General features: G+C 35.6%; 1 protein-coding gene across 3 annotated transcripts in view; it reads left to right on the top strand.

Annotated features, from left to right (window-relative positions):
* The window catches only part of GNAI1 (G protein subunit alpha i1), a 78468-nt gene that overhangs the window by 41610 nt on the left and 12872 nt on the right, over positions 1 to 23986 (top strand). For all 3 annotated transcript variants that reach the window (XM_070424552.1, XM_070424550.1, XM_070424551.1), the window contains exons 2-4: positions 10677 to 10719; positions 10817 to 10958; positions 20935 to 21092. In XM_070424552.1, coding sequence (XP_070280653.1) covers positions 10677 to 10719; positions 10817 to 10958; positions 20935 to 21092 — 343 coding nt within the window. The remainder of the gene's footprint in view (positions 1 to 10676; positions 10720 to 10816; positions 10959 to 20934; positions 21093 to 23986) is intronic.

The following is a 23986-nucleotide window of genomic DNA, read 5'->3' as shown; positions in this document are numbered from 1 at the left end:
GTAAAAGAAATTTGCTGTGAGTAGAATATGAGATATATGTGCATGAGTAATGAGATAGGAACATGGGTTGAAGCAAACAAGAGTAAAGAAGATGATGTTATTTAACTTTAATCATGGGAGAGATCTGACCAAAGGTTTCTAAATAAATTGTATAATTTTGAATAAAACTTATGTAGAGTTTAAAAAGTTGGAAATTATAGAAATGTTTGTGGAATAAAATGGCATTACTCAGATATAAACATTTTTCCCCAATATATTTCATATTTCATATATATATATATATATATATATATGTCACTCCTTAATATCTGCAGGTTTCACATTCATGAATTCAGCCAACTCTGGATAATATATTTGAAAATTAAAAAAAAATTCCAGAAAGTTCTAGAGAGCAACACTTGAATTTGCCATGTATGCCCTGAGCACTGTGCTGAATCCATGTGAGTGAAGGGGTGTGCAGGCACAGCCTGCTGCAGCTGTGTGCAAATATAGGCCAGATGGAAATACTGTGCCATTTTATATAGGAGGCTTGAGCATCCTCGGATTTTGGTGTCTGAGGTGGTGTCTGAGGTGGGGTCCTGGAACCAATCCTCCGTGGATACGGAGCAACAACTGTATTTATATACGCAGTTTAAAAATACTACATATGTTTACCTTTTCGCTGTAAATTAACCTTTGTGTCTTGCCGTTTAGAATATTGGTATTTTTCTTGTCAATTAATGTTAATTCATGATGAGTTAAGGAAATCTACACTTTGATACTCATTAATTACTAATATTTTTCCCTCTTCTGTAGTTTGCCTTTCCACTTTATTTATGGTGATTTTAAAAAAAATACGTAGGTTTTGGTGGTTTTTGTTTGTTTTCTTTATACATCTATATATTTATATATTTGTATATTTAAACCTAGACGACATTTAAAAATGTCAGCATAAAGCCAAGCTCTGTGTCAAAGAAACCGAAGCTGACCGTGTCCTAAAGAAGACGGCTGCTTATTTCTCCCATGTAACACATCTCCGGCGAAATAGTGCTGGGTGCTGTGCCTCGCGGGGGCATTCTGCCTTCTCAGTGCCCCCCCGCCCCCGGGCACTGTTGGGACAGGACCTCCGGCACACCTGTTTCCCAGTTCATATGAAGATCAGGAGAGAGAGAATCCAAGGCCGCTTTCCTTTTTACACACACGCGGCTTGATGAGAAATGCGGTGATGTGCCTTACACTTAGCAGCAAGGGAGGATAAGAAATATAGTCACTAGTTCCCATGTTCCCAGGCACTGCTCGTATTACAATAGAAGGAGAGAACCAGTTTTATGGGCAGTCACAAGATTGCACCACACTTTTTCTTATTTCTCATGGTCTTCTAACAGTTCATATAAATATTCCCTTACATTTTCTTTTACTTTCTTCATGACCCTCTGTTCCTCCCTTCCTCCCTTTCTGTCTTCCAGCCAGTGAATAAATGTTTATTGCTCGCTCTCCTGCTAGGTGCCAGGAGTAAGCTTTGGGGAAATCATGGTGATAAAAATCAAGGGCTCTCTTCTCTCATAGCTTGTAGTCCAGTGGGTGAGAAAGATGTGACATCAGTTGTTCTGGGTGTGACCCATAGACCCTGGAGGCCCTGAGACCATGTTCATAATAGAAAGATGTTTGGCTTTTCTGTCCTGTTGTTATTACCTCTAATGGTACCAAAGTCATACTGGGTCAAGTCAGTAGCACCCAGTTGTTCTAGTACTCATGCTATTCTTTGCTACTATGATTAAAAAAAAAATGATGAAGTTCTAAAAGTCATTATTTTCATTAAATCTGGATCATTAGGTGCACAACTCTTTAATATTCCATGTGACCAAATGAGAAGCACATCCGAAGTACCTCTGTATGTCGAAGTATGCTGCTTAATCTGAGACAAAGCTGTGTGTGATTGCGTTGTGAATTGAGCTGGTTGCCCTTTTCCTGGAATACCATATTTACTTGAAAGAATGACTGATAGATACATTATGGTTAGTTGAACTTGTGAATTTGGCAGAGTTAGTCTGTCACGTCAAGGAAAACAGCTAACAGTATTTGTTGCCAATAATAAAATGTGAGCTTTTGCACACAAAAATTGAATAAATAAAGGAAAGTTTAAAAAACTTGTCCCTACCACTGGGAGCTTGACATCTCCCAAGACCTAAGGCCTTTCCTGGTGAAATTATGGGTAATATTAAAAGGTGGGGTTTTTTTTGTGTTTTTGTTTTTGTTTGTTTGTTTGTTTTGGTATATTGAAATTACATCAACATTCAATTCTGCATGATTCAGAAAACTAATTTCCATATTATAAATGGGTGCAAGATCCATTCCAAGTACAGAATAGACCAATGGATTTTAAAATGTCAAAGTATAAAAACTTCATAGAAATGCATTATAACCAAACTTTAAACTCTCCTATTCAAATTTTGGTGTAGGCTATCCACAGTTATCTGTAAATGCTAATGATATGGTTCTTCTTATCCTAACTACATAATTATATGAAAATGGATTTTCTTTATATACTTTAGCCAAAGTAATATATTGCACCATATTAAATGGGGAAGTAGATATGAGAATCCAGCTGCCTTTTAATAAACTATTTGTAGTAATGGAAAACAATGTTACCTGTCTCACTTTTTTTGAGAGAAGAGGAAATTTATTTTATAAAAGTAATATATTGTTTTTATAGCTAATCAACAGCTAAGTGACTATGATTATTTGAGTTTTCTTCTACCTCAGTGGTTCTCATTCTCTGGCTTGCATCAGAATCACCAGGAGGGATTGTTAAAGTGCAGATTGCTGGGCCCACTCCCAGTGTCTCTTACTCAGTGAATTCTGGGTGGAGCCTGATAATGTACATTTCTTAAGTGTTGCTGATACAGTTGGTCCTTAGATCATACTTTGAGAACCACTGTTCTTTTTCTTTGGATTTATTGGACAAACCAATTTGAGTGGACATTTGTGGGAAGAAATAAAAAGATTGGGTACAGCACTGGTGGTTTTACTTAGTGGTTAGAGTGTCAACTGGTAGACCGAAGGATTGCAGGTTTGATTCCAGGTCAAGGGTATGTACCTGGGTTGCAGGTTTGATCCCCACCCCGGTCGGTACATGCAGGGGACCATTTGATGTGTCTCTCTTATATGAATGTTTCTCTCTCTCTCTCTCTCTCTCTCTCTCTTCTTCTCCTCCTTCTCTTCCTCTACCCTTTCCTCCTCCTTCACCCTCCTTTCCACTCTTCTCTAAAAATCAATGGAAAAAATATCCTCGGGTGAGGATTAACAACAACAAAAAGATTAGGTACAGGTATAGAGACAATGGCTGGAAGTGCCCTTAGTCACCCGAAATTTGGGAATTAATTATAAATTGGGCAGAACAGCATGTTCAGTGTCTGAGGCTTTACCCTAGTTACAAGCTAACAAGTTAGCCTAGAACAGTTTCATGGTTGCTAGCAGAGGACAAGAGACTTCTGGTTCAGAGACAAAAGGGATTTTATTACAACAATTGCAGTTGCTAGAAAATCAGCATTTATTATGGTGATTTCCCAAGCCCAATTCCCGAAGGACAAGAGAGAGAGAGCCAGGCGATGGCTATACAAGCAGCGGGTAATGTTGCAGTAGAGGAACCCTGAACTTAGGGATCCCCAATGTATTTTTTCATAATGTGCAGTAAGCCCGGCTGACCTTTGTCCCAGAGGACACATTATCTTTACTATACTGGACAGTAAACAGACCTGCCCTGTGCTCCAGAGCGAGGGGAGACATTGTCTTCCAGGACTGTTTGTTCTCTATTGAAACATCCTTGAAAAGATGATGGGAACAAAAAAAAGTGCCTCTGCCCACACATGTTCAGAAGCGTGAGAGGGACCCAGGGAAAATGGTAAGTTGACATAGGAAAAGTTGAAAAAGTTTGCATATATATTAATGACTTACTTGGTCATAAGTTAGAAATAACTGAACAAAAGACATGAGAATAAACTTGAGTCTTAGACAAAGCAATGTATGGTTCCCTGGTGAAGGAGAACATTCTCTGCCTGTGTGGCTCCAAGTTATTTTCATAAACGCATGTAACTGTCACTGGGAGAAAAATTCCTCATGTTTATAGGATCTGTGTAAACTATAAAACAAAACAAGTTTATACATTTACAGGGTGGGGCAAAAGTAGATTTACACTTGTGAGTATGGGAAACAGTTTATTCTTGTATTGTTACTCATTAATGTATTCCTTGATTATTGTATTATTTTCCATAGAAACAACTGTAAATCTATTTTTGCCCCACCATGTATATGTAAATATATACAAATATATAAATTTAAAAGTAAAATTAATATAATATGATAGTGATACATTAACTACAATAAATTATATTTGCAATATGATTTTTTGGATTTAGCATATCTCTTTTACAGTGTCATGAGTAATTTTCCACATTTTTTCTCTATCTACACTTCTATAACTTTCTTTTGTAAAGCCTACAGTGATTATCATTTGACCATCACTTGGCTCAAATGCATCATTAACTTTTGTTTTTCCCTCATTAGCTCAAGATAATTAAAGTAATATTACTTGGCACAAGGTTAGTCCAAACTTTTTGGATCTGTGTCACAGAAAGCAAACTTACAGCTGGCTCTCATAGCTTGGAAATCAGGGTGACACTGTCTTCAGTTATGAAGAGTGAGATATATTTCCTGCTTTGCCCAAGTCAGTCCTGGTGTATGCTTGTGCCCCCTCCAGCGCTCCAAAGTGTTCCGTTCTGGGTGGTAAGCTGTAATGCTTTCCCTAAGTATGACTTCCTCTAAAGGTTCAGGTGTGTGGTCAGGCTGCTCTCATCCTAGGGTCCTCTCGTTCTCAGCTGCTTCCCTGTTTGGGCTCCTTCCTTAAACGGTGTATTCTGTGATGTGATCATGGAAAATGGCTTCTACAGCCCACATTATACATCATCCTTTTAGTGCTGGGATTTTTCTCGATACCTTTCACACAAAAGGCCGGGGAAGGTACCTGATTGGTGCCTAGATCTCATTTTTAAGGTGAGGTGGGTGGAGGTGGGAAATCACTGTATCCAAAGTGATTATTTTGTAAGCCTTATATATTTTTATACATATATATATATATATGTATATATATATATATATAAATATGAAAAATGTTGCTTTATATAACATCTATAAGCATGAAGAATTTTAGTCTCTATGACATACAAACTCTGATTGGCCAGCTAGAAACAAACAGATGGCCCCTTCCTTGGTGGTTAGGGATTTAGTGATTCTCACCCAAACCAGATAGAGTGGTGGATGGATGGGGCCCTAAGCAAGGTACAATATCTAGTATTTTGAGTCTTAGGCACCTATAAATACCAATTCAAATATAGAGCCTGAAATTGTATGGCTCTGTTCAGTTTCAGACCCTGAAATTATATGGCTCTGTTCAGCCATATAGATTCATTTAAGTGACTCAGAATTTCATAATTTATCATTATACAAATTAAAACAGTGAATTAATAATTCTTGCAGAAAACTTGTTGACCTCCAATAATACGCTTGTGGCATTCAGTCCTTCATCCTTCCTCACCCTCACCTTGTGAATCTGCAGACTTGACTTGTAGACACACTGATTTCTCAGTTCAGTTAGCTGATGTGCGTGGTCTCTTTGGGCTTCCAGGAAAGGGCCCACAGTTCATTGTTTTGTCCTGTCTTTCTAGAGTAGCCTTGAGTGTGCATCTATTTTTGCTCTGTCTGATAGCATGATACCTATCTCAGGCATAAATGACTCAGGCGGTAGCTGTTTTATGGGAAATTAAGATTGGAGAGAGTGGGGAATTTGGACGATACAGATTCTGATATTTACAGTCATCAGCTTATTGTTATATTCCAGAATGTCAGAAATGTCTTACAAATATGTACATGTAAATTTATAAAAATGTTTTGTTATAAAGTTTACGTAGATCCTATAAACATGAGGAATTTTGCTCCCAATGATAGTTACATGAATTTATGAAAATAATTTCAGGCAGAGAATGTTCTCCTTCCTTAAGGAACCATACATTACTTTGTCTAAAACTCAAGTGTATTTGTTCTCATGTCTTTTGCTATGATTTTTGACTAGTAAATAATTAATACAGGATGGGGCAAAAGTAGGTTTACAGTTGCTTATATGGAAAATACAATAATAAATAATACAAGAATTAGCTCTGTTTCACCTACTCACAATATAAACCTGTTTTTGCCCCACCCTGTATATTCATTTAACTATAAGTTCAGAGCTTTTTATACTTAAATTATATATATATATGTATATATATATATCATTTAGATTCTTACCCCTGTTAGGGAATTAGAACTAGAAACAAAGTCTCCCAACCCAAGAATTCTTTTCACAAAAGTAGTAGAGAAAGAAAACACTATTATCATTGAATAAGCATTGACCCCGAGTGTGGTATGCATCTCAGGTAGTCACTAAAGATTTCCGGGACAAAAGAATCTCATCCCCTTATATAGCCAAGGTGATGCAACCGATTGCATACGTGTTTTCCAAATAAACAGTAACAGGTCCTTAAATAAGAGGCTTGACAACACCTTTTGCCACACCTTATAGTTCATCCTAACTTGACCCGTTAATTGGCCTTATCTAGAGGAGAAACAAACTTCTCAGAACTTTATGACAGTTTTGCAGCTTGGAGAAGGTACCCACCAAATTAGGATCCTACCTTCCCACTAAAGGGGAAGGTGGGGCACCATCTCCTCTCTTAATGTTTACATTTCAAAGAAATGGCTCCCAGGTCCTAGAGAAAGACATTCTGGATCGTAAATCTGATTTTAAGAAAGGCCTACTTAGTTTTCAAAAGTATCCATACATGTATGGGCATATATGTATGTGTATATATATTCTCACACACACACACACACATACATACATTTGAAAGAGGAGAAAGTACTTATAATGTTTTTAAAATAAATGCTCTAAGAAAAAGGAGGGGAGGGGAATCTTTTCCTTTAAAAAGGGATAATTAAGCCTCTTGTTTTTAATTTATATTTGCCCTTACTCTCACTTTCTTTGCTTCTATCTTAAATATTAGGACCTTGATTTTATTAATCCTATAGTAGCACTATGATAAATAGAAGTGACTTCAAATGCATTTGTAATTTGGATGTAATTGCAATTTAGTTTAAATTGAATGTAAAAATTTTAATTTGTTCCTTCTACATCAAAAAGTAGGATTTCTTAAAAAGTAGATTAGCATTTTAATAGCTGCCTCACGCCCCCCTAACTGCAGAGGAGTTCCGTCTGTGTTACTGAGGGAGGCTTCTTTGTCCTTTCACCATCGCTGTGGTGCCTTAGCATCAATGCTGAGCTCCACTTTGTGCACCTGCTGTGCTCAATATTTGCTCTCAGAGTGCCATTTTCCATCAGTCACTTCCTCCTTAGAGAGAGGCCTGAGGGACCACCTTACTGATCTCACCTTTGTCTTTATAGTTACTGGCCAAACATGACCAACCACACTGCATACATTCTTGGCTCTTTGGGAGTTACAGTCTCCCTTCCTACTCTTCTGAAGTCTCTCTCAGTTCAGTGACCAACCACCTTGTTGACAGTTACTTTACAGGCCACATGGTTACCTTGACCAGCCTGACCTAGTGACTGCAGTGGTCACACACTTCGATCTTTCCTGACCAATACATGTGATATAGTCCTTGTTTCTTCTTAAAAGAAGGGTGCTCCCAACCTTTTAAACCCACCTGGATTTAGGTGAAAAGCAATAGCCGCCTAGCTGAGTATTGTTAGGAAAATTTACCCTTTTCTTTCTTGCCCCTCCACTAACTTTGAGGGGTTATTTTTGTTTTTACATATTGCTCTCCGCCAGTTTCTCAAACATGACTGTGTGGACTTGAGAACAACCTTTAACTAACTCTCCCTCTATGCTAGGTTGAAAGAATGCCAGTATTTAGAATGTTGGAACCATAACTGTGCAGCATTTGTAATGTTCCTACTAGGGCTCTGCATAGAAGTGAGAATTGAAATCTAGTTACATAAATTGCCAAGCTTTGAAAGATATTTTTTTTTTTTCGGCACTTCTGCCTGTAGGACACGTATTCCACAAAGAGTACTTGCTACTAGCAAGAAATTAAGTAGAAATTCAATTAACAAGAAAGCCATCCCCCTACTTTAATGTTAAACAGATATCAGGATTTTTTTTGAGCCACAAGCCTTTGACTAGATGCTCTTGCAAAGTAAACTAAGTGTCTCATGCCACCAGTTATTTTAAGAGATATGCAGTGAATTAGAATTTAAGATAATGTCTAACACCAGGAAATTTTTGTTTTGTTTTTCTCATGAAGATTTAAAAATTTTTACCTGTGTTATATGTAGTTTGACTGGTAATGATTATGTTCTTTACTATTTCTGATGTTTCTCCTTGAGTGGCTCTCAGACCCTACCAGCCTATCTCAGGTAGTAAGCCCTTCTCTAGCCATTTGAATTGTTGCGTTGTTTCACTGACAGGATGCACCATGGGTGGCTGGCTGTTCAGTGAAGCTCACTGTGCCTATGGAATCCCCTTTGTGTATGGATGGATACTGGGATCTAGATGGTTCCATTATAGCATGGCTCCTGCTGACTCAGTTTACAGTGCCCTAGGAACCCACAATTTCTTCTTGAAGATAGCCCTGCTGGGAACTGCCTGGGTGTGATACTTGGATGGACTTCTCGAATTAGAGAAATGTGTGAGCCATATGCTTACAATTGTGCTTTTTCACAGAACTAAGAACACTGTTGTTAATTAATAAATAATGGGTTGTTTATCTTGAAATTATTTTTGTTGGCAGACTCCCAGAAAGGTTCAAAGCTATCTGGAAACGAAGAATGCCCTCATTCTTTATTCAGCTCCTGCTTTTCTACTTAATGTACTGATATCTTGGGAAAATAATTTGAATATCAAATCACAAGTAAAATTTAAGCAATATTTCCTCCAAAGAATTTCAAATAGGACATTTAACTATGGCCTGTTCTCAGATTCCTCTGATAATTTAGTGTGTGTGTGTGTAGCTGGAGGGGGAGAGGGGTAAAGAGAAGGAAGCCCAGAAATGTGCCATCTAATTGTACCAGTCGTAAATAGCTTACATAAATTCAACTACATTTCTGGTTGATTGTGTGTCTAACACAAGATAGCTGCTGAGAATTCAAATAGAAATAAGTGCAAAGTCAGAGGCAACAGGGATCACATGGGGAGTGGCAGGAAAGGTTGCTGGAGATAAGTGTGATGGTTGATAGAGGATCACCACGGTGGCAAGAGGAAGTAGAGCAAATCACATTTTGTTAAGGGAAACTGTTTGAAGATTTGTGGCATGATCAGCAGTAGGTGTTCTTGAAACTATTAAGTTGTATTCAGTAATGCTGGGAGCATAAAGCACTGGAGGAATGGCTAGGAGAAATGGGACTAGAGCCCAGATAATGAAAATCCTGAGCCCTGTCACTCAAATGGCAATAAATATGTTCATGATATGTAGCTGTGGCCAAGGACAATGTGCAACTAAACAAGCGATTTTCAACCCTTTTCATCTCATGGTACATAAACTAATTTCTAAAATTCTGCGGCACAACAAAAAATACATATTTTTGCCAATCTGACAAAAAATGGGTATAATTTTGATTCATTCATACTGGACAGCTGTTGTTGTGTTAGCTATTGTCTTTTTTTTTTTTTTTTTTTTTTTTTTTTTACAGTTTAAGGAGAAAGATCCGGGCCCCTGACTAAATAGTCAGGTATTGCATGTTTTAAAAATTCTTGCAGCTCACCAGTGTGCTGGGCACACCAGTTTAAAATCACAGAACTAAACAATAGAATTGTAATATCTTATTTATGTTCTATACACAGATGTTCTCAGTATCTACCAATCAGGATAAGCCTGACAAATAATTGATCTAATTTATGTAAAGAGAGTAGCTACTGTTAAGTGTGAAGGATAAGAGAGCACTACTTTATAAAGGCCATTTCATTAGTAACATTTTTATATTATGATGGCATACTGGCAGGGACTCACATTGTGTGGAGACCTTACATTAGTAGAGAGTGAAGGAGAGGTTTAGAATGGGCTAAGGAGCCCTTGTCACTTGGTTGACAAGGAAGATAGAAAAACAGGGGGAGACCTTTTTGCCCTGCATAAGCCATTGCCTCCTGGTGCAGCAAATCATGTTGGTGATAATAATGGTGGTAGAATATACATTGCATGAGACGTGGCTATTTTAATGTATAATATTTAAAAATTACTTTTATGTGACTTCTTGGCATCACTGCCATCTACACCCCAAAAGTCAAAGGTAAAATTATGATTATTGGCCAGGCAGTTAAAACATGTTTTAATGGGAAGCTGAAAATCTTGAATAAAACTTATTTATAGTGCTTTAATTTATAGATTGAAATTTTTAATTCTTTGAAGAATATATTCGGACAACAATAAAAGGATTTTTTTCACTTGAGTTTTATTTATTTAAGTATTATGAAGTAATAAACAGATGGAACTTATTTTTGGGAACTTGTCTATGTGTTTGGAAAACAACAAAGATAGTTTTGATATAAAATAAAATTCCACCGTAAGAGACAGAAGGAGAAAGAAAAACAAAGTTGGATATATATCTGATGAAGTTAAAAATGCCTTATTCTATACAATTTTACCTTTTTTAGGTGCTGGTGAATCTGGGAAAAGTACAATTGTGAAGCAAATGAAGTAAGTAGATTTAAAACATTAAGTTTGTATTTTTATGTTAAAATGTACCCTTCCATCAAAGGAAGTAAGTGTTTTCTTTTTCCCTTTGTCTCATTAGAATTATCCATGAGGCTGGCTATTCGGAAGAAGAATGTAAACAGTACAAAGCAGTGGTCTATAGCAACACCATTCAGTCAATTATTGCTATCATTAGAGCCATGGGGAGGTTGAAGATAGACTTCGGTGACTCAGCTCGGGCGGTAAGTTATTAAATTCTTCGGAGCAGGCCTGATGAGTATAAAGAATAATAACTGGCATAATACCAAACCACAAAACAGATTTATCAGGTATCTCAGTACCATTTTATAAAAGGAATCAAAGGATGGCGAGTGAAGTCAGAGCTTTAGAAGTGAATGAAATAAGAATACACGGAGTGTGTGATCTCCCCTTTATAGCTAGAATATTCTTCTTATCTACCAGAAGATTTGGACAATTTAATAACTGCTGCCATGTTTTCTATATATCATGTGATATTGGGTTCCTCCCTATCTCCATAACAAATTTTAGTCATTACTGCTGAGTTTAGTAAACTGCCTACACTGGCATTCTTCTAAATTTGTTTTTATAATTTGGAATGCTGAAATGATCTAATTATTTGTATTCGTGCCCAGACTAAAAAGCAATCTAATCTCTTATAATGAAAACAGAATAAAAGCTTGCATGTCTTTAGAATAGGAAAATAACTGGCTATAAAGAAACACATATCAGAATGTCAGAGCTAAAGACAAGGACCTTAGGAGACAAGTTTTATTTTTTGTGTATAGTTTTTTCTTCACTGATGTATTTTTTTTTAATAACTAGTATAAAACTTGACCTTGCTAGAAAACGTTAACTGAATCTTCAGCTTAATTTTTAATTTTTTTTGTATAAAGTAGATGTATTATTACTATTGCTATGATTACATTTTTATAATTCCTTTGTATTTTTATGTATTCAAACATGTGTATGCCACCTCCCTACTACTAGTATGAAGATTTTTTTGTATAGAGGCTATTCATACTTAATAGGGAAAAAAATGAATGGAGGCAACCTTAGAAAATATACATTAGATCAGTGATGGCGAACCTTTTGAGCTCGGCGTGTCGGCATTTTGAAAAACCCTAACTTAACTCTGGTGCCGTGTCACATATAGAAATTTTTTGATATTTGCAACCATAGTAAAACAAAGACTTATATTTTTGATATTTATTTTATATATTTAAATGCCATTTAACAAAGAAAAATCAACCAAAAAAATGAGTTCGAGTGTCACCTCTGACACGCGTGTCATAGGTTCGCCATCACTGCCTTAGATAAATCCATAAAATTTGTTTGTTTGTTTTTGTTACCCTAACATTTCTTTATAGGTTACTAGGCCATATTAATTTTCTAACCATCTCCTTTTAAACAAAGATTTAAAAGCTTAGTGTAATGAATTAATATTTTCAAGTAGATTTTAAGATTGTTTTCAATAATAATTCATAACTTTCTTCTAAATTGTCATTTCCTAAACAAGATTTGATCATATCCAGACATTTTTTGCTTTATCTACTGTCCAGTCTGTAACTTTTATCAAATGCTTTTTGAGCTCTTAGTCTTACACAGAAGGGAACCACCCTTAGATAAAAGTCAAGAATTTATATAAATTGTACTTTACACTAATTCTGATTATGGTCATTTGAACCTTTTGTCAAATTCTCATATAGAGTATTCTGCATTCATATCTTACATGTGATTAGAGAGCAAGGTTTTGTGGCCTCCAAGAAGTAATGAAGGGTCAATGCAAGCAGTTGTTTATGAAGTCTTTTTATTTCTTATTTTTCTCTCAAAGAATGTTGCCATTTTCTGCCTTTTTAGAAGAAAAAACAATATAACTTGGACTTTGTTTCAGGACTGAGAGTAACTGCTCTCACCACTTCTTTCGGACTCTAGTTGTACCCTAGCCACTGTTCACCCTCAGCCTGCTCTGTTTTATGATAGCTATTGTTAACCACTTCAGGCAAATGTGTTCATGCTTCCCCTTTGTTTTGATCAGTTCACTCTGTCTTCTGATGACTTGCTTCTACATAAGCTTACACATAACTTCAAGGCTCTTGGAAGTGTGCTAAGAAATAGAGATGAATTAAACATGGCCTGGGCTTGAGGAAGGGACCTTGAAGCTTGGTAATGAAACGTGTGAAAATTTCCTAGACAAAAATAGGGAAAGTGCATTCTATAAAATAAGAAACAATATATTCAAAGGTTGAATATATTTCTATTTCTAAATAATTAATTCCTGGAAGTATTATCGTTGAGTTGAAGGATAACTAGATTTTTAATTTTGATAAGTACCGCAGATTTGCTTTTAGAAGAAAAGCAACATGAATAGTCTTTTCTAGAAATTGTGCATCAGTGTCTACCACACTCTGGCCAATTTAGATATTATCAACATTTTAATTTTTAGTATCTCATGAGTGAAAAGTATTTCTCTTTTTCTTTTTTAGTTTTTGTTTTCCCGATTTTTAGTGAGGTGAGAAATCTTTTTTTTTCTTTCATGCACTCCTCTTAATGTTTGTTCTTCACTCAATTCTGTTAAATTACTTGTCCTACTCACATTGTGTCTCTTGAAATATCAAGGATATAAACCCTTTTTATATTTTGCAATTTTTTTCTCAATATATTTCTTTCCCTTTTTTTAAATCGTATTTTTCTTATTACAGAATCTTAATTTTGCTTTTGCAATTGATTCTGACTTCTATGTTGTGTCTTGTTAGATATTCAACTTAAAATTACTTGAAAACTACTCTTATTTTTCTAGAATGTTCAGTTTTATTTCTTTAAATTTATATCTTCACCCACCTGGAAATGTGAGATTGTATAATCTAAATGTATGTTATAATCTGATCATCTCTTGCCTTACAACCATTTATTAAATACTCCATTTCTCAGTGACTTGAAAATGTGATCATTAGCATTAAATTGTCTGTGTTTCTGGGCTGCATTCTTTTCCCCCACTGATACATTGTTTTCTTTCCTAGATCAATCACTTATTAAATTTTTAACCTCTATAAGATTATCCTATATAATAAAGAGCTAATATGCTAATTAGTCCGGATGGCAGAATGACCTTCCTGGACAACCTTCCACCAGTGGGTGGGGGGTGGGGCCCCAAGGCAGCTGGGGCCCATGGGACACCTGGGGCTGCTGTGAGGGCCTAGGTGGCAGCCTGGGCTACAAGGGCTGAGCCCCTTGCACGAATTTCTGTGCATCAGGCCTCTAGTTTCATTATAATACGATGGAAATAATAATAACATCTACTCTGGAAGGTAGTGAACAGTAATGACAATGAACATCAAGTGTTTACCACATGCTTTGGTCATAACAGATGCTTAATAGATGTTTGTTGCTGCTATTGTGATTATTTATAATTATTATACCACTATTATTTTCTTGTCAAGATCACATTATTTTAGTCTCTGTTGCTTCATAGGATTTGGTATTTGGTAGGGTAAGAGATGCATCTTACTGTTGTTCTTTTACCAAAATACCAAGGTTATTATGTGTCCCTAAACTTGAGAATCAGTTTCCTCACATCCCTGTTGAGACAAAACAAACAAAAAGCCTGTTGGTATCTTGTTTAGAATTACATCTTAATATGTAGGTTAATTGAGTGACAATTGCCTAAAAAGAATGATCATTTTAAGAGATGCTGACTTATTTGCCGTGGTTTGCTTCATATTTGGCAATTACTAGATTTGCAAAGCATATTACACATTAGTTATTTAAAATGAGAGGAAACAAAATTGTTTTGAAGGATGACTTAGAGAAATGAAATTTTGTACCTAATATCCTTTCAAAATTCTCTCAGAATTCGTGTATTCAGTCTCTGGATGATGATGTATTGATAAATTAGATCCTTCTAGTAGCGTGAAGCTAGGGAAGCATTATGTATGCGCATATTAGCATGTCCAAGACACTGCATTGCTTAAAACAGTGTGGCTCTAAGTGGCCCATGGACCAGTTTCTGTCCATAAGCACAGGATGAGTACAGAATTAAGAGTCAGCATTCCAGTGGTTCTCAACCTTCCTAATGCCGCGACCCTTTAATACACCAGGTACTCGTATGTGGGCGTATCTGCATATGGGCGGACCCGCCTGCAGATGGATAGAGGAGCGGTGTCTCAGTTCCTAAGACCATCGAAAATATGTGTTTTCCGATGGTCTTAGGCGTCCCCTGTGAAAGGGTCGTTCGACCCCCAAAGGGGTTGCGACCCACAGGTTGAGAACCGCTGATTCAGATAGATTTCTAAGCATTGGTAGAGTAACTAATTTATATATTAACTCTGATAGTTTAAGAAAATGGGTTTATATAGTACTTTGTCATTTAAATTTTATTTTTCTAATAGTGTTAGTTCTGAAATAGTTTGGAAACAAAAAGAAATCAAAACACAGACCGGCCTTCATCACAGATAATTTGACAAGTACTTAAGTTGGAATAACTTTGGGCTATAAGGAGCAGAAAACCTTGCCCTGACTTGATTTAAACAAGCTCTCATTCTCCCTAATGCCTCAGCTGGCTCCTGCACAATGGCTACTTCTCTGTTCCTCTAATTTGTAATTAATTTCTTTAGTTAGTTTATGTCTGTCTGCCAGGTTTTGCAGATTGCTTTTAAGAAAGGTTGTACCAATTTGCCTTCCTAGCAGTAGCTTAGGACAAGATCTTTTCTTAGCACTCTAGGTAGCAAAATTTATGAGTGTTACATTGAAAAACTACTGAGTAATTTATTCAATTTTCTTTCAATTTCATTTACATTTTCAATTTTTAGTACAATTTTATAGTTTTGTTATCTTTAATGACTATTTTTAAGGGCTTAAAGCATTTAATTTTTTAAAAATCCTTATTGTTGAAAGTATTACTGATTTGTTTCTCTGTTAGTGGTCTATTTTATCCCTTATTTATTTACCTATTGGAGTCTTGGTGTTTCAGTTACCTATTTGCTTGTTTGTATGTACATATGTATTAATCCTTTGCCCACTAATATATATCAGTGGTTCTCAACCTTCTGGCCTTTTAAATACAGTTCCTCATATTGTGACCCAACCATAAAATTATTTTCGTTGCTACTTCATAACTGTAATGTTGCTACTGTTATGAATCATAATGTAAATATCCGATATGCAGGATGGTCTTAGGCGACCCCTGTGAAAGGGTTGTTCAACTGCCAAAGGGGTCTCGACCCACAGATTAAGAACCACTGATATATATGTTCTCTAGCATTTTGCTTGCCTTAACCTATGGTTTTCATTTATTTAAATCTTCCCTTATTATTTCTTCATTTGTTTAAATTTAGAAAAATCTTTAAACCAAAGATTTACCAAATATTCATGCTATTTCAAAAGTATTTTAGGGGAGTAAAATTTAACTTTGCTTCTTATGTTTGTTTTTTAATGCCTCAAACTCATTTTGTTATATGTATGGAGTAAGGATCAACATTACTACTTTCTTTAGATGGCTATCTTCATTATTAATTTTTTGAACAGTCATATTCTTTCCTACTAATTTACCTTGCCAACTATCATATAACTTCAGATTTAGGGTTCTTTTTCCTGTTGGTCTACATTAACACCATTGTTATATACATTGCAGGCTTTTCATTTCTGATCATTTTAGCCCACTCTCCCCAGTATTTTTCAAAATGTTCCTAGTTATTTCTACTTGTTATTTTTCCAAGGGAGTGTTTGGTTTTGTATTCTGGCTTATGTTTGAGAACTAAAATTATATAGGATTATATTGTTTTCGATTCTGAGGAATATTGATTGATGTGTATAGCAAAGGGATATTAACCTTCATTGGAAATGTAGTATGTGCCTCCAGCACACTATTTTTCTATTTCTCCCAATTCTTGGATCGATTATCATATTTCTGTATCTCTTTTAGCAAAAGGTTCTATTGTCCATATAAAGAACCCTTCAACATTTTTTATTCTATTAACTTGAAAATAAAAATATACATTTATAAGATGCATAAAAGTTGTATTTGAGTAACACATTTATTGTAATCTCCCTTTCTGTCACAATGAAGCTCACACTCACTGCAGTTGAGTAAGAATTTTTGCCATTGCTGTTTAGTTAAAATTAACTTAGATTCTTTTAATTTTAGTCTTTTCACCCCTTTTAAGCAGTGCTCTAGGAAAAAAAGAAAAATAACTTCCTTGCCTGTCATTTTCACTTTGATTACACTTGCATTTTTAGAGAAAAATGTTTTACATTTATGTATTTTTTTATTCAAAGTAATTCCTTAAAGTCTTGGATTGCTACCATGAAATGGTGACTCCATTCAAGTTCTTAGGATTTCCTTAGGGGCACAATAACTCAGATGGAAGCAGTATAACCATCTTCAAATTGTAGGAGTTGTTATGTATTATAGAGTTGTGGTGGATTAAATATATGAATAGTTCTCATATGTGCTGTCCAGGATTGTTGGCAAAGTTATTAATGAAATGATTGAGCTCTACCATTAAAACTAAAGATTTCCATACATATATCAATCATGACATCAGTATATTATAAAACTATCATATTTTTTTTAGTTTGTATTGTAGAAGTGCTTTCTGGTATTTTCTACTTAAACTCTAATCTCATTAATAAATCTGTCCGCTCTGTCACAGTAAAGAATCATTTAGCCCATGTTTAAAAATTGCAGTCTCATTCCTCTCCTTTGTTTTAGATAGCTTTGATCATAAAAAGTGTTCTTCTTATAGAATTGAAATTGATATCTTCTACCATAAGAATTCTCCTTTTTCTGCACTGTTTCCAAATACAAAATTGGCTCTTTCTTACCTTTAATGGCCCTTACTTAATATGTCAGAGGACAGCCACCATGATCCCTCAAAATCTCTCTTCCCCATCCTGGACAGACTCTTCTGAGTTCTCACAGAGTGGCTGACAGCTTCAAATAAAATGTGCTGTCGCTCAATAAATGCAGCATGTTAAGTGTTCCCTAACCACCAGTGGGAAATGGGGCCATATTATGTCTCTTGACACACTGGCATTTTAGTTATTTTGCTGAGTTATCAAAGCATGCAGTTATATGAATTGGAACTTACAGCTTCTAAACCATCTTATTTTCATTTAGTTCTGAGAACAATAACTTGGCTACGTCCAAAGAATTTTCTTGCTACTTACAGTTACCTGGCAAATAACACTTCTTTTTAACATCACAAATGAGTTCTGTAAAAAGCTCTACCAACCTGTAGTCCTTCTGACTAAATTCCAGTCTTTACTTCAATAGTCCCAATCCTTTTCCGCTCTATGTCACATTGTTTGGGTACACGCTACTCTTGTTTATAAATATTTCTGAGTAACATTAATTTACCCGAATCTTGAGAAACCTCATTAAATGGCAACATGGGATCATTGTCATTATTTTGCTATTTTTAATTTATCCTGTCTTAGGCCATGGTTATTTACTCATTGTTGACTTACTAATATGTGTGATTGGGTGACTAATTACTTGTGGAACTTTAAATAAGTTGTTTAACCTCTCTATGTCTTGAGTCCTTTTTATACAAAACCAGAAAATATGTAGACTAATTTCTAAAGTACCTTCCTGCTTAAATTTATTACCTCATCTCCAGATAGCTGAATGCCCTGCTAATGACATGGAAATGAATATTCCAATTATTTTTTCAAGGGAAAGAGCCTATTTTACATTTGATGAGGAGGAGACATTTTTGAATGTCACAGAGGGTACAGTTCATAAATATAGCTCCCAAGTTTCTCATGTCTTTTCTTCAGGCTTCTTCCTAGAAAGTGTGAAGAGAATGTGATTTTATAACCCATATTAGAGGATATTAGTCTTTTCTCTCAAGATATTTTATTGCAATTGAATAAATATGTCATAATGAAAACTCATTTAAAAAACTCACTAAAAAGCACTTTTTCTAAAATGGATGAAGGACATTGTTTGATGTTTAATAAAAGTGACCAAATTTAGGAATTTCTCATACATATATATATACATATATATGTGTATATGTGTGTATATAGGAATATATATATATATATATATATATATGTATGTATGTATATATATGTAATTATTAGGAAATGTGAATAATTGTTTACTGGAGTTAGTGCTAAGAATGACTTGAAACCATGTTATGTTGGGGTGTATTAAGGATATTGTACATGTGTTACTTGCTCGCATGCATTTCTCCTGTGATTTACTAAACAGGGAAACATACGCTGATTAATATGTTCCCATGCTGAGAGACTTAATTATGTTTCATGATGGCTCCATCTGAAAATGCTTCACAAATTGGCAGCAGAATGAATTTATATTGATAGCTAGTACTCTCTGCTAGTCTGTGTCACCAAACGCTTCTCTTCTGTACACCTCGTCATAATGTGTACCATCACTTTGTAAACATCTACTACAGTACTTTGAAAACATGCCCATTGAGAAAAGTGGGGATTATCCCCCCAGCTAACATCAAGCTACCAGTCTCAGGCTAAGGAGAATCTCTGTGAAGATAGCAGCTTCCCATCTCCCCCACTTCTGATGAACTATGTGAAAACCTAAAGACTAGTGGTGTGTTATCCAGCGCTGTAACTGCTACCCACATGTGGCTATTGAGTATCTGGAAAGTGTCTAGTCTGAATTGAGATGTGCTGTCTGTATAAAGTAAACACCAGATTTTGAAGACTACACATATTTTTTAAAAAGACTCTGAAATGTCTTGACAGCATGTTGAAGTGATATTTTATATATAGGTTAAATAAAATATATTGTCAAGTTAATTTCACCTTTTGTCACATTTTGAAATCTATTAGAAAACTTAGAATTTTATGAGCAGCTCAAGTTAGATTTTTTTTTTTTTTATCGCACTGGCCTACAGTGCTTGATTACCTGTGGATTAAGAATAACTGTACACATTTATAATCTCAGAACCTAAGGAAATTTAATTAACTTTATATGTAGTATTCCTTTATTTAAATTTTTTGCATGTTGTCTTCTATATGCATCATGATTTTTTCTATTCCAAAGCTGTTCTTATTTTGTTTCCTATATCTGCATTAGCAAACACCTGCCCCTACCTCCTGACCCATTGATTTTAATGTGCAGTAGTCTCCCCTTATCTGTGGGGTTATGTTCCAAGACCCGCAGTGGATACCTGAAATCAGGAATAGTATTGAATCATTTAAATGTATTTATATATTTACATACTATGTTTTTCCTGTACACATACCTGAGATGAAGTTTAACATAATTTAGGCACAGCAAGTGATTGACACAATAATTAATAAAACAGAACAATTATAACAATATACTATAATAAAAATTATGTGAATGTGGTGTCTCTCTCTACCTCTCAAATATCTTATGGTACTGTACTCGGCCTTCTTGTGATGGTGTGTGTTGATAAAATGCCTACGTGCTGAGATGCAGGGAGGTGAATCACATAGGCACTGTAATCTAGCGCTAGACTACTCCTGACCTTCTGGTGATATTTCAGGAGGAGGATCATCTGCTTCAGGTGATCCTGGGTCATGGAGTAATGACCATGTCAGTGTATGGAGACGTTGACCATGGGTAAATGAAACTGCAGAGGAAAAACTGCAGATAAGGGGACTACTGTATACACCTTCAAAATCTTCTGAAAACCTCAGATCATTCTGTGAAATTAGTCTTGCTTATGTCCACATTGATTTCTCTGTTCTTTGAACTTAATTTGCTTCTATAAAGAACATCAGAAAGATAACAGTTAATTAAATTCTATTTTAAAATAATCTCTAGCAGTGTTCATGTGTTTCTTAGATTAGACACATTTTGGGGAAGGAGCGGCAAGGCATACATTCTTTTGTTTTCTCAAAAGGGATAATCTTCAGTGTACAACAGACTGTCAGTGGAAGGTTGATTACTATGTCCCCTCAGGAGCTGTAAGTGTAGTCTTTCTTCCAGCTCCCTCATGCCTTGATAGCTATCACAAAAAAAAACCACAAAACATAGACACATGAGTCAAGATTGTGCTCTTTTGGGTGAACCAACTTTTTGAAGTGGCGCTTTAGAGAAATAAAGTTATGATACCAACAAAAAAACAGAAAGGAAATTCACTGTTGCACTTTTAGTCATCTATGATGCTCCCTTTGTACTTTTTATCTGTAAAGTGTTCTTTTTACTTTTTTTTTTTTTAAATATGGTCTTTGAATGTTCAGGATGACGCACGCCAACTCTTTGTGCTTGCTGGAGCCGCTGAAGAAGGTTTCATGACTGCAGAACTTGCTGGAGTTATAAAGAGATTGTGGAAAGATAGTGGTGTGCAAGCCTGTTTCAACAGATCCCGAGAGTACCAGCTTAATGACTCTGCAGCATAGTAAGTAATCCTAACGTCAGAAGTAAACGGTCATGAGTAATTACTTGCAAATTAAGTCTACCTCCAAGTCAGTTTTACTGCAGAACTGGCTAACACATTCGTGTAAAACTCAGGATTCTCCAAATGACAGTGTTTGAAAACTTTCTGTCTTTTATGTGTGTTTGTAGATAGCAATGTTGTTAGTTCCTTTGTGTTTAAAAGTGTCTCAAGAGACTCATGCTTATGTAACTCAAATTGAAAATGTAGAATGGGACGGTGTCCAGTATATTTCCAAGAAAGTAATTGGGACTTCCCGAAGCTTCTTCTCAATGTGGGTGTACCTCTGGTTTGCCTGAGACTAGCCAAAGGGGAGGGTAACTTGTTTGGGTTCTTTCCATCATACTAATAGTGCCTGAGAACAGTGACTTGTCCAGTGTCAGGCAGCTGGATGACATGCACCCCTCTGAAGGGGCGCATGGTGATTCCAAGATAGGTTCTCATTGAGTAAAATAGCGCTAAGCTTGAAAATTGTCCTTGGATGTGCCCTGTTGCGTTAGACATTGTTTACAGATATCTAAGTCAGTTTTTTGAAGAAAAGTCTGCCCTGATTTTCCAGATGGTGGCCCAGAAAGTTTGTAAAGCAAGTTGTAATAGGAGCTCATTGGGGAGTATTCTGCTTGGTGATCTACAGAGAATAAAAAGTCAAGTATTGGTTTCCATAATGGGCACACATACTCAGCAATGTCAGATATGATACGAGTAGCATTAATTGGCCTTAAAATTGTGCTGTGCACTCGCTTTACTTTCCAAGTTTGTTCCATTTTCTTGACAGAGCTATGGGATCAGAGGGACACAAGTGAGGTTAGATTGAAGGTGACTGGTAATCTAACCAGAGCCTAGATCAGCGGTCACCAACCTTTTGGACCTCACAGACCACCTGTGGTCCGCAGACCACCGGTTGCTCACCGCTGGTCTAAATAAATACATATTGCCACAGTGAAAAGCATGGCTAGGCTTATTGTATAGCATGTCATTTATGGCACTTCAGAGTATTCAGTGTGTATTACATGAATGATTTAGTGTGAATGAATAAATGATATGTGTTATTGTGTAACCCTTAGCATTTTTATAACACTATATTTTAAATATTTTACAAGTATGTAAACCAAATATATTATCACATATGTAGCATATATATGTGTATATATGTATACACACACATATATATATGACATTTCTTACTGAATAGGTACCCCATCTCTCCCACTGGTGTCACTTCTACTAGGAAGTAAATATTCCTTGACTTATTGAGTAGGTGCTTGCCTCCCTGTTTATGTACTCATATTATGATATATTTTCTTTCCTAGCACTCACAGATTTACATTTATTTTGAATTCACTTAATTTCTACTTGTATTGAGAGTATTTGATTATTTTCTCTCTCTGCCACTACACTGGCAATGCAGCAAAGTCTGTCTTCATTATCTTGTTGAAATATAAATGTGCATTATTTTTAGACTATTAGAATTATAGCAGTTTTAAGCAAAGAAATGTATTTATGAGTAATCAGAGCACATTTTAAATAAAAGTAGCTTTGTATTTTATAGGGACAGTTAGTAAAATCTTGCCATGGCCTGTTTGGTTTGTTTATTAAACCAAATTATTATTTACAGTAATACGGTATAACATTATGTATGTGGAATTAAAAACAGATAAAGTACTGGGGGATTATTACCAATACAATAAAAGATAATAAGATTCTTTTAAATCAAGTAAGTACAATACAGATAACTCAAGCTATTGTATCTCTGTGTATTTTTGTATGGCAACACCAGATACACGTACCTAAATGTCTAAAACATTTTTGGTCACTAATTCAGTGTTTGGATAGTTGTCCAGCTTCTTCTGCAACAAGTCCAGTATTTATTGAGTTCTTTTGTTTGCAAGACCCAGTCTCAATAGCTAAGGAACAGTTTCAGAGGATAACATCAATTAAAGTTGAAATAGTTCGTGCCTCCTGTACCTGAACTTATTTTCTAAATTGTCTTTTACATTCTGCCCTAATTATTGCCAAGCACTGCAGGGACACTCTTCACATTCAGCTGACCGTAGGATTGATTCCAGATTCTCAATTTAGGTTGTGCGTGGCCTGTTAGCAACCTTACTGTCTGAGAACCCAGATCTGCCTCCATTCTGTTGTACTGCTTGTCCTGATGGGAACGACGTTTCCTTTTTTCTGTCCCATCATCCAGATGTCTAGCTACACGCCTCACTATCCTCAAATCCTTCTTTAACTACTCAGGTTCACATTAATCTCTGCACACCTGGACTTTCTGTAACATCATGGACTATACCATATAATTTGACACAAATTATACAAAGTAATTGCATTTTGATATCACAGTGTATTTGGCATTATTGACCAAGAGTGTTGAATGAGTGGTTAAAATCAGCAAGAAATAAAATTTGAAAGTTGATTTAGAAAGCCAGTAAAATTCAGAGTAAAGTGTCACGTGTAGTGTTTTCCTGTGTGTAACTAAAGGCAGGTTGAAAAGGAGCAACATTGCATTCAGCCTTTGGCCAAAGGGTTTCCTCACTGTTTTCTCAAAAACTAACTTTCTAAATCTCAACAAAAGAATAATGTCTGGAACATAAACAGTGCTGCCTCAAAAAATAAAAAGTGAAAGAATTTTAAGAAACAAACACTCGGTGTGCAGTTATTCTGGGTGATTTTTAAGAAGTTATTATTAGTCTGTTTTCTTTTAACAAGAATTACTAAATACTGTCCTTCAGAAACAAAGTATATAACATTTAAAAAATGGTAGAAGAGTTTTGTGGCTGGAAAAGTATAAACACTTTGATTTTAGTGGGAGTTGTGTAAGAGAGAAACTTAAACATCTTTATTGGCCATATTAA

This window comes from Myotis yumanensis, unplaced genomic scaffold (genome assembly GCF_028538775.1).
Source record: "Myotis yumanensis isolate MYYU_CA2020_CCGP unplaced genomic scaffold, mMyoYum1.0.hap1 SCAF_9, whole genome shotgun sequence".
Classification (NCBI taxonomy): Eukaryota; Metazoa; Chordata; class Mammalia; order Chiroptera; family Vespertilionidae; genus Myotis; species Myotis yumanensis.
Note: the sequence above shows the minus strand (reverse complement) of the source record. Positions and strands in the feature narration are given on the sequence as shown.